Source organism: Mastacembelus armatus, chromosome 4 (genome assembly GCF_900324485.2).
Source record: "Mastacembelus armatus chromosome 4, fMasArm1.2, whole genome shotgun sequence".
In the NCBI taxonomy this organism is placed as follows: Eukaryota; Metazoa; Chordata; class Actinopteri; order Synbranchiformes; family Mastacembelidae; genus Mastacembelus; species Mastacembelus armatus.
Window position 1 is genome coordinate 26,020,311 of NC_046636.1, and position 14,414 is coordinate 26,034,724.

A 14,414-nucleotide genomic window follows, 5' to 3' on the forward strand; every position below is an offset into this window, starting at 1 on the left:
CAGAGTGGTCCACAGCTTGGGGTGACATTCAACTTCAGCAGGCCAGCAGCTCTCATGACTTATCATCAAGTTTAGTCATGCTGTTAACTGTCAGTGCTGCGTACTGCATGTAATGGCATCTATGTACATGCGTGTAGTGTGTGGTGTCTCAAAGATGTGTATGATGGCTATGATGTCACGCAGCCTTTTATTATTCTCTTATCTCCTAGTCTAAACCGGATGTGTGCGGTGAGGCGGTGGGTGTGCTGCTGTGTGATGGGTATAGCAGTGGGCTTTGAGGCTGGGGGGGGGGAGGACAGCAGCTCGTTTTACGTTTGATCCCGGTCGGGGTATATCCAGGCTCACAGGGAGACTGCTGTGGTCCATCTGGTGAAGGCTTTAATCACAACTCCCCCGCCCCCCCGCTTAGACACACACAGTAACATGTGCTACAGTAAAGACGAAGCACATATAGAGCCTCTCACTTGAGGTTTGGATTTGACCTCTGTTTACAGTCAGACTTTTTATTTCCAGAAACGAGTCCGGTTTTTGCCTTTGACCAAATCCCCTACTCCGATGAGTCGCTGAAATCCCACCTGCCACCTGTAATGACATCAAAAAACTCACACTATCTGATCGGCGTAAATGACTGCACGATAAGGAGTAACCTTTTAAAAATGAGACGCATCCAGACTCCTTCACCGGACCGGCCTACGGCACTGCGGAACAAACCATGCCCACGCTGCACAAATCCAGCTCTCCAAATGTCACTTCATACTTAACTGCCCGTTCTCATGCGCGAGAGGAAAAACAAACTAACAGCGAGAAAAACACCAGCGCCTTAAATGACTACTTGCTTAGAGGGGATCTTTCTGTTATTTTGTGTTGCTCAAACATTTAACTGATTGAAGATGAAAACAGCTGCGAGTAGAAAACAAGCTCTCCCACCCAAAAATGATCTTCAATTAAGGAAGTGACGAGATGTGCACAAAAGGCATTAGTCATGTTCTAAGTAAATGTGTGTTTTCAAGTGTTTCAACCAAACAACGCAGATTTAGCCAATACACAAAGGTGCAAACACATACGTGGTCAATTCCTCCAACAGGAGGAAGTTTAATATTATATATTCCTGTAACTTAGCTCACTTTACAGTCTAGTCACTAATTTACAGGCTCAAGACAAACTCCATGGCAAAACTGAATGCTGCTGTTAGACTGCATTTATTATTAATGGGAGTGTATGGGTTGGCAGCATAATGATGCTGTTGTTGCATCTCTGGGTTGTGTTGAGGAAACACTTAGTGTTGGCCTCCCTTTGGACAAAAAAATACCTGTAGCATTTTCATCAGTTTCCAATATCTTGTCTTGATTTAGCCGAGCTTTCAAGAACAGCTGTCCTGCTTAAGCCAATCAATTGGAAACAAATCTATCGCACATTTAAAAGGCCTTTCTAAGCATACTGCACCCACAGGCCCAGCTACCAGACACCTCCCAGTGGAGCCAGTGGCCATCTACTCCAACGGTCACTCCGCCTCTGCACTAATGCACAAGTCAGCCATACATCATTTATTCATGGTGACAGCAGATACTTTGCTTCATCCCTGGCAATTAGCAAATCAATAAAAACCCATTGGCTTTGGAACCATCAATTCTGAGAGGGGAGAGAAAATAATACTGTTGTTCATCAACATGCCAGGATCCTGGATGAAGACAATCGGTCAAGTATCAGGAGAGTTTGTCAGCTCAGCATCAACAGGCGCTGAGGCGACACCTTTCTTTACAACAGTGATCTCAAATGGCTGCAAAATATTTTCTGGGCAGGAGAAAAATAAAATGGGTCTGCTTCATATAACACCTCAAACTGGTGTCAACGAAAGGAATCGTCTTTTAATATCATTCTTGCAAAAGGCTAATTTTATAGTTTCAGCGACTATCTACAATATCTATCTTAGATACATGTGGCATTATCATTGTATGTCTATTGTGCAGGAGATGGCTGAGCTGATGCCATCTGAGAAAGATTATCACATATGCAGACAATGGAAGGGCTCACATGTCTAATACCTCTTTTGTCGAGGTTTATAAAGCTGATGTCACTGTCGGTTTCATAATGAATCCAGCGTATCTCAATTATATAATACATACACATAAGCTTTGCTTCCTTAAGGTAATATTATCATCAGGTAAGGTTTAGCTAGTATCAAATAATAACAAATGTGGTATTTTTCTATATTTTTTTTTTAATGAACTCACCAAAATGTGAAAACACAACTTTCTCTCCACTCTATTTATTCTTTTAAGCAGAATAAAATAACTGCAACCAGAGGTGAAAACATTGTCCAAGAGAGACAACAAATTCGTCTGAAATTAAAAGCTTTCTTATAGCAAGAAAAAGCAACAACAAAAAAAAAAAAGCAGCTCTGGGAATATTTTGGAATTAAATAGGAAAAATGAAGAATTATTATTATCATTGAGATTATTTGGTTTATCCAACCTACAGAACAGCACAAATGTAGTCATTGACTTAAGGGAAATCCCCAGTACCACAGTATTAACAAAGTTCCCCTGGTTATTTTTTAGCACAATCATTTTATTATTATTTAATTTTCACGTATATCACTGGAGACATGTGCATCTCAGCACATTAAAAAAAAAAACACCAGCCTGTTGTTGTGTTTAAAAATTCTCAGAAAACTAATTGGTGTAATTAAAAAATAATGTCAGTCAGTGCTGGAATAATAGCAGGTTCAAATTTTCTGCTTTGGTTTTTGGCAGTGGAGCCGCCCTTCTGTTTCTTAGATTATTAGATTTAGATTATGGGTTGCCTCTTCCCCTCAGCTCTATAAAAAAAAACAAAAAAAAAAAACATGCAGTTTTTGATCAGTGTGTTGTTGCTGTATTGTCAAGGACAGACTACCCAGAACCCCTGAGCCTTACAATGTGCCATCATAAAGGTGAAATTACAGGTCGTTACTTCCAGGTCAAAGTACCTGGAAAGGTGACCTTTGGTTGAGCGTGGGCGTTCGGTTGGGTGCAGCAGGCTGTTCTGGGGGTTTATGGATCACATCTAAATTCCCAGTTCTACGATTCGTCTCCAAATACGATGAGTAGGAAAAAATGCTAATGATCCAAAATATGGTGATCTGTGATGAAATACACCGTAAAAGGCACACTGCGGGTGGGCTAAATCGCTATGTTGGGTGTGCACAAAAAAAGCCTGAGACAGTGAGGAGAAAGAGAGACAGTTCACTTAACTTTACAGTGTGTTTATGCGTGTGGGCGTGTGTGCATGAGCCTGCAGACACCTGCTCCATTCTGCAGTGATGGCTCCCAGCGGGACACAGGCTCAGCTGCTGATCACTAGGCCCTCCCTGCAGCACTGGTGGCCAGCACACACACACACACACACACACACACACACACACACACACACACAGCTTTTTCAACAAATGTGAACCCACCCCCCTTCCCCGTAGTGCCTCACAGCCTTTCTGTGTTCCCTGTAACTGACACACCACATGTGCTCATATCAAGTGCAGACATGACGTGGTGCACAGTCGGTGCTCGTGTGATGTTACCTGTACATCGTATGATATGGTGCAGTCATAACTCGCTTTGATACCTGCTGGTCCAGTAGCATGCCTTTCTTTCTGTACCCTACAGCTAAAACACTGAACAGAGTACTACAAACCTTCATATTCCATTAAGCAGTAATAGTAGTTAAAAAGGATAAAATTTTGTAATGGTTATATTTTGGCTTTCTCCTGTTTTCACTTATGAATTCCTAAGATAGTTCTTTTTATTTTAGATCAATTCACCTTAGTAAAATATCTAAAAACAGCCACATTTGTTTTTGTCAGCCCTGTATTAATCAACCACCATTGTATTTATGGCGTGATTATTATTCTGGATGCCGTGTTTTGCACATATCTTCATCTCTGTTTGTCTCTTTTCCCTGTGTGCGGCTGTTCTGTCTGCTGCACCTGTTTGTGCCTCGCTGACGGCAGGGTTGTGGAGCATAAATGAACTAATTTCCTGGATATAGAGAACACTGCAATCAAGGAAAGGGGTAATGCCGTGAGCGGCAGATGGAAGGAGCTAATCATTGTGAAATAGAGATGACCTCTAACTATCTCCTGGCTGCTAATATACCATAGCTACACATGTTTACCAGCTACTATGCCATGTGCCTCCTCTCTCCTTCCTTATTTGCCAGTTTATTGTTGTGGTGATGATAAATCTATTCTGGCAGGTCTGAAATGCAACCTCCTTTTTTAGTGTTGAAACAGAAAAAGATTGGAGTTGTCAAACAAAGCCTTGTGTCACATAGAGAACGGCAGCTGCCTGCAGTGGGTAATCAGTGGAGCTTTCTACAAATTAACAACATTCAGCTCTGAAGCACGGCGCACTGCAGGTTTTTAGATGTGGGCTTTTGAAAATTAGATCTCAGTGACTGAAATACGGAATAAGTAGCAGTTCAGTTTTTGCTCACATGTTCTTTCAATTTCATCTGCTTTGTCTAAGGTGACATGGCTGAGATTTCCCGGTCATTTTAACCCTGTAAACTGGCACCGTGGAGGCTCATTGTGAAAATCGGTTTAAATTTTATTAATTGCATGCTGGATCCCTTCTCTGTGTGCCTGGGTTTTGATGGGTTCAGAATTTAATTCTTTGAATGGTCTTTTTAAATGCATGCCTGAGAACATGAGCACACACTGATGCAGCACGAACACACACACACACACACAAATACTGTGAACAAACCAAACGTACAGTGTTGCCAGGGGAAGTAATGGTAAACTTGGCTGCAGGTGAGTAGTGTGCTGGAGGACAAAAACCATTTAGGTACTTATTCATTTATCAAAGGACTCATTTAATGCAGTGGTGCATTAAATGGAAACGCACTGTTTGCTTGTTTTTGAATAATAATGTTATGCAAACGTTTCAGTGATTAATCTGTAAAATAACTGAATGTTTTATGAGACGATTCGTTGGCACCGTTTTCGATATACACAGCAATGTTTTGCTGCTATTAGAAAATCGTATTTCCTTTCAATGGCACCAGTGTAAAGAATGTGATGCTGCTTTTGAGTCTTTACACAACAAAGCTAACAGAATCTTCCAGCACATTTATCTAATGTATGCAAATGATCTTGCTGTGCTTAATGAAGGCACCATTAATCACTATAACGATGGTCTTTTTTTAACCAGGGTAATAATGCGCACACACATGCGCATACACACGGATATGCACTTGCACACACACAAACACAGGAACACGCCTCATCACCAGCAACACATTCGTGACAAATGTGCAAAATTTCTGATTTTACCATCATTAAACCCTTTTTACTAGAAATGCAGCTGTGTTTGATGAGGACCTCATAGTCACTCACTTACTGTAATTTTGTCCTCCTGTGCCCCCCCCCCCCCTCCCTTTATTTATACTGCAGTTGAATTTAATGTATAGTGCAGTCAGTCATCTGATCATGTTCCACCCTGGAACTGACTGGTTAAGCAATAACCTCAAATTTCATCTAAAATGATTGTGATAAGATCCATCAAAGTATCTTAGCATGTCAATTGTATGTATATAATAAATTCAGCTAATTAGTTCCACAGGTTTGCAACTAATAATTTCTGGTCCAGTGGCTTTATGCAGAGAGCTGACTGTTGTGAGTCTAAATGGGCAGCGAGCAACACGTTAATTTTATGTGGTCTGCATTAGCAACAAAACACCGGACAGACATCTTTGAACTCGTGTATTCACGAATTCAAAGGAAAAACCGAAAAGGATTTAATTTTTTTTTTTGAAGCCCAACTCCTCACGGACGAATTTCACTGCTTATCCTCATCGTGCATTTGCATACAGTTGACGGAAACCCCTGGGTACAGTCAGCAGCATGACAGTAGGTTACGAAGGCTTCTGGGAGGCTCTGAGGTGTGGATCTGAGCCAGTTTGAAGGGGAGCCGAACCAATGAAGAGCCCACAGCGGATTAGACACCCACAGCTTCGTGTCGCTTTAATGCGGCGAGTCAGGGATTTTCTTACAACGCTTTTTGCCTAAATGCTTAGGGTTTTCTCATGGCCCCTTTTCTCCCTCATTCCCTTCTCCTTGAAGGATTTTTTTTTTCTATGTAAATGTCAGAGTAGTGTTGACTCCAGTGCAGAATATCCCATCTAACTACAGCGTTCCTGGGACTTTTCAGATGTTCTTCAGAATTGAATTGATAGTTCTGATTTGCTACATCTCAAAAAAAAAAAAACTTTCCAAAGTTTTTATGTGTAGTTTTAACATTTTTGAAATGTGGGTGCACTGCTAGTGTCTGCTTATCAATTTACTATTTAGGTTAATTCATTATTAAGCGGTATATACAGACATCAAATGAAATACTGCAGATGCCAACAGAATTCCCATAATACAACAAAACACAAAATATATTACCCACTCACTCACACATGCATGCACGCACCCACACCTCATATTCCCTTGATAACAGTCTGACTGGCATAGGCTAAAAACAGAGTAGGCGTCCGTAATTGAACAAACATAACAATGTAAATATTTACTAATAGTACCCATTGGGGATACAGGCGGAGCCCCACAATTGATTTGCTCTGTTTTTGCTCGTTTGCTCTCTCCCACAACACACACAGGTTCACACTTGTACGAACTACCGCTCTCTTCTTTTTTTCCCTTGGCATTATATACTCGCCCGTGTTCATTAAAGAGATGGATATACATATATTGGTCTATCTATCTCCTTACCAGGGGTGACCTGTAGCCCATCTGGGCTGACGATGACAGGAGATCCCTGGGAAATAGCGGCGAGTGCGTCTCGGGGACGGAGCCCACGCCACTGGCTGCTAGTCCCGAGAGCTGCCCGTACCTCGCCATCATCTTGAGATGCTGCTCACAGAACACACACACTCATACAGAGACACGGGAGGAGAGGGGTGGAGGGAGAGAGAGGAAAAAAAGAGAGAGGGAAGGGGTGTGGGAGAAGGGAAGGGAAGGGGAACAGATAACAGCAGGTAGGAAAGATGGTGAGAATGGTAAGGGAAAGAAGAGGGAGTGGGGGGGGGGGGGGGACATGAAGAAAGAGGAGGGTAGAGGGGGATTACAAAACACTTTTGCTCTCACACAAATGCATGTGTGAACACACACACACACACACACACACACATAGCCTACACACTTGCGCTCACAAACATACTGTATGTGCACATGAAGGCACACATACAATTTTAGCCCCAGGTGGGCAATTTCACAAGCAAGCCTATGCTTGATGGGTTTGATAGCTACCTTGGCTGTCTTACAATAAGGGAAAACAAAGTCTAGGCACTCGCTCTCCATTTATTATTACAAGCCAGGATCAGTGTGAGAAGAGTAGCGGTCCCGATTTCTCCGTACCGACCTTCGTGCCGGGGAAATATAATAAACAGCTGCTGTTATCAATCATCCCATCTGTCTTCTGGCTATGAGCATACAAAAGTGTAGAGACATGCACACACACGGACATACGGTAACACACATGACAGAATGGTTGGCAGCAGACATACACAGGTGAGGTGTGGAAAAAGAAGCAAATCCAAATCTCTTTACCTCATTGCTCAACAAAGCGGCGTTGAGTGTTCGGCTTATTTCGAACATGTTCAGATGCGGTGCTTTTTTTTTTTCGTTCTGTCCTTTTATTTTCAGGTTCTCCTCAGTTCTTTGCTCCCCTTTTTCTTTTCTGCGGATGGGAGTCAGTCCCGGCAACACAAAAAAAGAAAGAAAAAATGAAATCAATTGGAAAAAAAAAAGAGGGAAATACAAAAATCCTCTTTAATTTTCAGATTTTGAAGTTGTGGTTTTTCAGTCCTCTGTGTTTTCTCTATCTCCCCTGTCTGTTGATGCACCTCTGCTGGCTGTGGCTGTAGTTTTTGTTTTTGCCCAGGGTCTCCGCACACGTCTAAGGAGTCAATATGCTGTTTTTTTTAATCTCCCAAGAGTCGGCACATTAAAACAGGCAGTCAGGCAGTCAGGCAGTCAGGCAGTCGGTGGGTCGGTGGGCCGGGCTGGCGGGCTGGCTGGCTCCCTTATCTGTCCCCCGCACACTGGATCACACAATACGCTCCGATCCTCACACTGCTCGCTAGCAGATTAGCCTGTCCCAAAACATAGCACTTAGTTTAAACTCCCCTCCCTTTTGCTCTCTCTCTCTCTCTCTGTATGACTCCCTCTGGCTCTCTCCTTTGCTCTCCCTCCCTCTTGCTCTATCCCTCTCACTCCATCTCTCTCTGCATCACTCTCTCGCTCCCCCCATTGCTCACGCATTGATGCAGCTACAGTTCACCGTGCTACCACAAGGTGGGAAGACTGTTCTAGCAACAGCGACACCATCACCACCACCACATCCCCTTCGTTTCCCTGCCACTCCTATGTTTTATTGTTTTTCTGTCTTCTTCTCTTTTCATGTGGGTGTAGAAGACACAGGTAAAGATGGTAAAAGGACCGTTTGCACTAATAGTAGCTCTCGCTCCCTGATCAGATCAAACATGCAGCCAAATAAATGATTGTTTGCGGATGTGAGGGCTAATATTGTTTGGTTTCTGTTATTAATTATGGGCTTTACATAAACAGGATGTGTTCAGCTATAGACAAGGGGCATCAAAGACGTTTAGAAGTGTTTTTGTGACAGGTACATGTAAAGTAATGGAATGCAATAAAACCTGTACACTACTAAGAGACGTCTAGAGAGTGGAAATGAAGGGTGCTTCTCAGTATTAGCTACCAGAGGAAAAAAAAATAGTGAGGGCTGGGCTGATGTGAGCATCAAGGTCAGGTGGTTGTCCTTTTCCTCAGCAGGGTGTGGCACAGAGATGACGAAGCAGCTAGTCACAGGCATGGCAGGAGATCCCAACTCCTGAACAAACAAACAAGCAAAAAAATAAAAAATAAAAAGATGAGGGAGCCAAGAATATGATTCACTACATTCCTGGAATCAGTCAGCAACACCTGGGGAAGCATAATGACTCAGTGCACTTTATCAGCATCTGCTGACCAAGGAAACTTTAACTGTTCATGAAAATTAAGGCCACGTTTAAACAAGAATAATAGATAATAAAACATTATATGAAAGTAATCCTCTTAAAGTGACTGGCATCGTGATCATCTTCATTAATGCTGATCTTAGCGGCGTCCAACTCGAAGCTCCATCACTGTGGCAAGGATTTAATCCAAGTGCTCTGAATGTGCTTTTTGCTGTCTTAGATCAGAGCAGGGAAAACGGCCAGTTAATAGCAGCCTATTGACACTGGACCATCTGTTTAGGTGGACGCTGTCCAGCACAGTGGAAAGAGGAGGGAGAGAAGGACAGAGAGACAGAGGAAGTGATAAAGAGAGAAGAGTGGGTGATCATGATTCAGTAAGAGTAGAGGTAAAGGCAAGGTACAGAGCACAGGGAGTGTTAGCAAACTGTTTTAACTGATGTTTATGCATAGAGACTCACACTTATCAAAGATGTGACATATAATACTGTTTTAAATTAGCACATTTTCTCTTTTTACATTTTCAGTAACAGGATATGTGACGGTATCATCAACAACGTCACCCCGTTATGACACTGTTGTAATGTTTTGGCTTCCTTTCGGTTTATTTATTTTTTCCTTCAGAAAAAGGCTGCTAGCCACATCCCTCTTCTGTAAGGCCTGTGGTCTCTGGGGACGGCTGTTCCGTCAGAGCCCTAGGGGGGAGCTGTCAGTTGAATCATCCAGAGTGAGGGCTGATTCCTCAGTCAGCTGCCTCTCAAGTCTTCCTCTCTGACCCAGACTGCCTCCCCTGAGCCCCCTGATTGCTGTCACCATAGTGATTCTCTGTGTACTGCTGTCTGCAGTCTGCAACAGCCCCTAACATCCCCCATCCTTCCTCCCACAACCACCAGTCTCCAAGTCGCTGCCACTTGAGCCCTGGGTTTTCATTTTTGCATGACTTACTCACTGGTGATTGACTTTATGTGTGGAAGTCCTTAGCTGACCAGAATGAGAAGGGCTTTCCTGTACTTGCTGGAATAAAAATAAAAACCATAAACACAGATTTGCTGCCCCGTTACATACACAATACACATTATTCTGTATATCTACGTTTTCTGAGCTACACACATTCACTTATATGTTCATTTTAAAGTTACAAAGGAAGTATTTTTATGAAAGAATGAAAAGCAAGACTCGCTGCACCTGAGCTACTGGGATTTCTGGAAAGGGTTGTGACGGTGTAGAGTTAATATATAAAGTAGCTACATTTTCTTAAAATGATTGTTGTGTATGCGACCATGATAGGTATGTTTACATGTGAAGCACATTAATATGGGCAGAAATCATTAGAAGTCAAACATTTCAATAAGCATGAAGATACATATTCTTTTGCAAGCATAATTAAAATCTGGGAGACCGTGGCATGGATTATAATTCTCTTGTTTTCTGTTTTCCCGTGATGAATGTGTTCATTAAATCAATGCTGCACTTTCCACACATCATGACAACAAACACACTGCATGCAGGTATATATATATTTTTTCCTTCACTCGTGTCTTAGGGAGGGCACACCAATACAGAACATGAAGCTTTAGAAAAAAGAAAGAAGAAATATTTCATGCAACACTTTATCATAATTAAGTTAAGTAGCTCCATTTTCAACATGGGACACCAAATTGTATCATATCACAGCCATATCACATCTAATTCTTAGTATTTATTAGAGTTAACTACCAAATGTGAGTTTTGGCAATATTATCAAGATAGAGTGTCCAAATCTTGCAGATACAAGCCAGCATGTTGCAGTAAATTCAACTACTCCTATGCAGTGTCTCGATTTGATAAGAGCCGAGAAACAAGGGAAACATGTAGCATATCTAATTAATTTTCTCATGATCCATAATTCAATTTCAGTCTCTCTCTTGAAAATGAATGATTGTAGCACCACAGAGCTCTTTAATTGGCATTAAAGAATGACATAGCATAGAGGACAGGTATTCAATTTTCAGTTTTAACGAAATATTACACTGCAGCTCTGTATTCTCTTCCTGTCATCTGAGAAATAATCAGTCCGACCTATCTACTCAGCAGCCTGTTGATGCTTGTCATCAAATACAGAGCACACACAGAGAAAAATCATTGCCCTCTCCCTGGTCTTATTCATTTGGCCCTGTTACACACAGTTTATAACCTGAAAATTAGCAGCAGCCTGTATGCCTCTTGCTCCAGGGGTTGTGCGGCTGCTCATTTGATGTACTTAATCAGGTGCAGCCTTTGTAATGGGAAAGGAATAGGGCCTGGCTTGATTGGCCTTGATGACATCTATGCTCCAATTGTCTAGAAAACCTCCAGCTTTAATCAATCTGCAGGATAATTCACAATCTCTGGCTGCTGCCTGCAATGATTGACTTGAAAATATCATTAAAAAAAGCAGGTGTAGTTGCAATAAAACTGAGGTGTGCGCAATGTACTGATTATAATTTGCAAGCATAGTAGTGGTACTGTTTTTTTGTTGTTTTTTTTAAATTGTAAATGTTGTAAATGTCAAAAATTTGTTCTGCACCCTAATTATAATACTACTAACAATATCATTACTGCTAATTCAGTGGGTTTTGGGAATGACACAAGATGTGCACTGTCCAAACCACAATGACAGCTGGAGACTTGGCGTTATCAGTACAGAAAATGACCTTATTCAGCATGTGTGTTGTTTTTCTTTCTGAGCAGATAATATATCGCTTAATAGAAAATGCAACTTATTTGTCTAAATGCAGAAGTCAGGGTCCTCTGTTGTGGTGGTTTGATGCATATCGCCGAATTAATTAATTAAAAATAATAATGTAATAATACAATTATATTAATATTATATTCACTTTATATAATATTATGATTTTAATTTTAAATAATTTACTATAAGTTGAAGCGGAAGTCCTGCCTGCGCCGTTGCCGGGGCAACAGAAAGAGAGCGTCGGCTGCCGAGCAGCGCAGAGGAAGATGGAGGAGAGCGCTGCTAGAGACGCTGATGCTGGTGTGTAAAGATGAGCCATGCCTGCTTTCCTCTTCATTTCCATAGCGGCAAAAGGAAGCACGGGGTGTCCTGTTTTCCGACGGGTTAGGCTGCGCATGCTTCGGGCTTGTGTCTCGTCTTTATTGAGGCTAACGTGTGCTGTGCTAACCAAGCTAACAGGTGCAAAGATGTAAACAAGAGTCAGGTCACTAGCTGGTTATGAGCTAGCGTCGCTGCTACAGGCTAACTGTCTAACTTTATCCGCACATGTGCCCCACGGAAAGTGTTTGCACAACGTTAACTGCTGGCGTGTGCAGGTGTAACGTTACAGGCTAACTAGCTATCTGTGTCACCTGATTAAGGCAGGTGAAGCTCATTCAGTAATTAGCTAGCTGTCGGTACCTGAACTTGCTTTTGCTAACCCTCCACAATTCAAGCCGTGATCTGGGACCAAATGCTAACAGGTTAAAACCACCGCCTTCTTCAAAAACACAACACGGGTTTGAAGCTAAAATTAACTTCCAGGTGTTGAAGTACAGGGACTAATACGAGACGAGGTCTAAATTGTTTTTATCTAGTACATAGACTGTTATCCAAAATGTGTCCACTATGCTGTGCCTCAATATAAAAAATGTAAATGGGTTTTTAATATGCGTGTATCCCGAGGTTCAGATAACAAAAACGTTGTTATTTTCCTAATATGCCAAAGCAGCGAACATACTATGCGTTTAGAGCAGCATTGCTTATAAGCCTCAGGTATTTGTTGATGTTCTCAGATCTTTATACAGTACTTTTGTTATTCTGTTGTGCACTGTTGTTTTATTTAGTTTAAAACTGTCAACACAATCAGATTGGTATGACACAAATGTCAGTACTTCTATAAAGAGCAACCCAACTTGGAAATAATTTGTATACAATTTTGTCATAATTTGTGCTTAGTGGTTATCTAAATTATAGGTCAACAAACTACTGTAGGATTGTTATTTTTGTATGCATTGTCTCCAAGCTGAGTGCTACATAATTTAAAATGCTTATATAATACATTTTTACATAGCACCTTTGAATAAAGTGAGACTTAACTTTTTTTATGCATATTACACTTGTTTTTAAGGCAGTGAAACTGGAGGAGAGGATGCTTTGGTGGGGAACGTGAACAAACTGATGGTGAGCCCCCCAGGGTACTCGGGAGCTCCACGAAAAGGACATCTGGTTTTTGATGCTTGCTTTGAGAGTGGTAAGTAGTACTTGGGATCTTGAGGAAAAACAATTTCAGAAAAGTAAGGTGGGATTTAAGTAATCCATTACTGTTTAAAAATATATATATTCTTTTCCTGTTTGCGACGTCCTTGTTTGATATCTAATGCCACTGGCGTAATCTGTGGTAGCTGCCAATAATTACAAACTTCAGTGCAAGATTTTGTATGGGTGCTCCCTCAATTTGAGACCGCAAACACACTACAGAGATTCATATTTCACAAAGTATATGTCAGACTCTCCATTGATCACTACTAACTGTATATTTGTCATCCACCTCCTGTACAATACTGTAGTATAAGGTAAATCGTATCAGTGCAATATACTGATAAAACTTTACCCGGTATTTATTTATTTATCCATAGATGTCCATATACTGAACATACCCATAGGCACATACCTACACGCTACACATAGTTTTTGTAGCTTCATAGTTTTATTCCACTTAGTATTTAGTAGTATCTGACTTAATATTTTTAATTTCTTATTTATCTTACATCTTGCTACTTCTGGCACTCTGCTGTGTACTGTACTTACTGTTGCAACAGTGCAATTTCCCCATTGTGGGACAAATAAAGGTTTTCTTACCATATCTTATCTTAAAAGATCACGCTTTTCCCTGTCAGACACAAAAAACACATCATTTAACCTAGCTGCAAACATTCCTGTACATGTCTCAGAATCTGACAATATTGAAGAAGTCAATGCCAAGCTATTCTAGGAAGGCTTCTACTGTTTAACAGTATTGTCATCACTTTGTTATATGTAGCATGTATTGTGACAAGTCTGATGTGGCACATTTGACCCCATGTGAAATAGGCTAAAAAAGTGATTCCATATCCCTGAGATGCACCTTAACTGTTCCTTCAGTCAGACACATACAGTTGTTTTTGCACATTAACCATAATTTTAAATCCTACTGTTTTGCAGAATCTGTCTTCTATGTGCTTTACATAATGCATCTTTTGCACAACTAGAATCCATCTGATGCTATCAGTAGCTGATATAGAAACGCTGACACACTGTTTTGTGTATTAAAAACAAGATTATTTTAATGCCACCTAGTCCAGCCTAAAGTTTCTACTAAACACCTTAAGCTTTTTCATAATACCTCAGCTAGAATTCTTATTTCAGATAGATCAAGTAAAGTTGACCGCAG

At 41.2% G+C, this 14,414-nt stretch overlaps 2 protein-coding genes across 2 annotated transcripts in view; one reads left to right on the forward strand and one right to left on the reverse strand.

Moving 5' to 3' along the window:
• Positions 1-7,662, reverse strand: part of elavl4 (ELAV like neuron-specific RNA binding protein 4) — a 66,820-nt gene extending 59,158 nt beyond the window's left edge. The window contains exon 1 of the mRNA XM_026305080.1: positions 7,586-7,662. Coding sequence (XP_026160865.1) covers positions 7,586-7,633 — 48 coding nt within the window. The 5' untranslated portion in view covers positions 7,634-7,662. The remainder of the gene's footprint in view (positions 1-7,585) is intronic.
• A 4,307-nt stretch (positions 7,663-11,969) lies between these two features.
• agbl4 (AGBL carboxypeptidase 4) overlaps positions 11,970-14,414 on the forward strand; it is a 231,753-nt gene continuing 229,308 nt past the window's right edge. The window contains exons 1-2 of the mRNA XM_026304627.1: positions 11,970-12,022; positions 13,113-13,235. Of these exons, the coding sequence (XP_026160412.1) occupies positions 11,989-12,022; positions 13,113-13,235 (157 nt within the window). The 5' untranslated portion in view covers positions 11,970-11,988. The remainder of the gene's footprint in view (positions 12,023-13,112; positions 13,236-14,414) is intronic.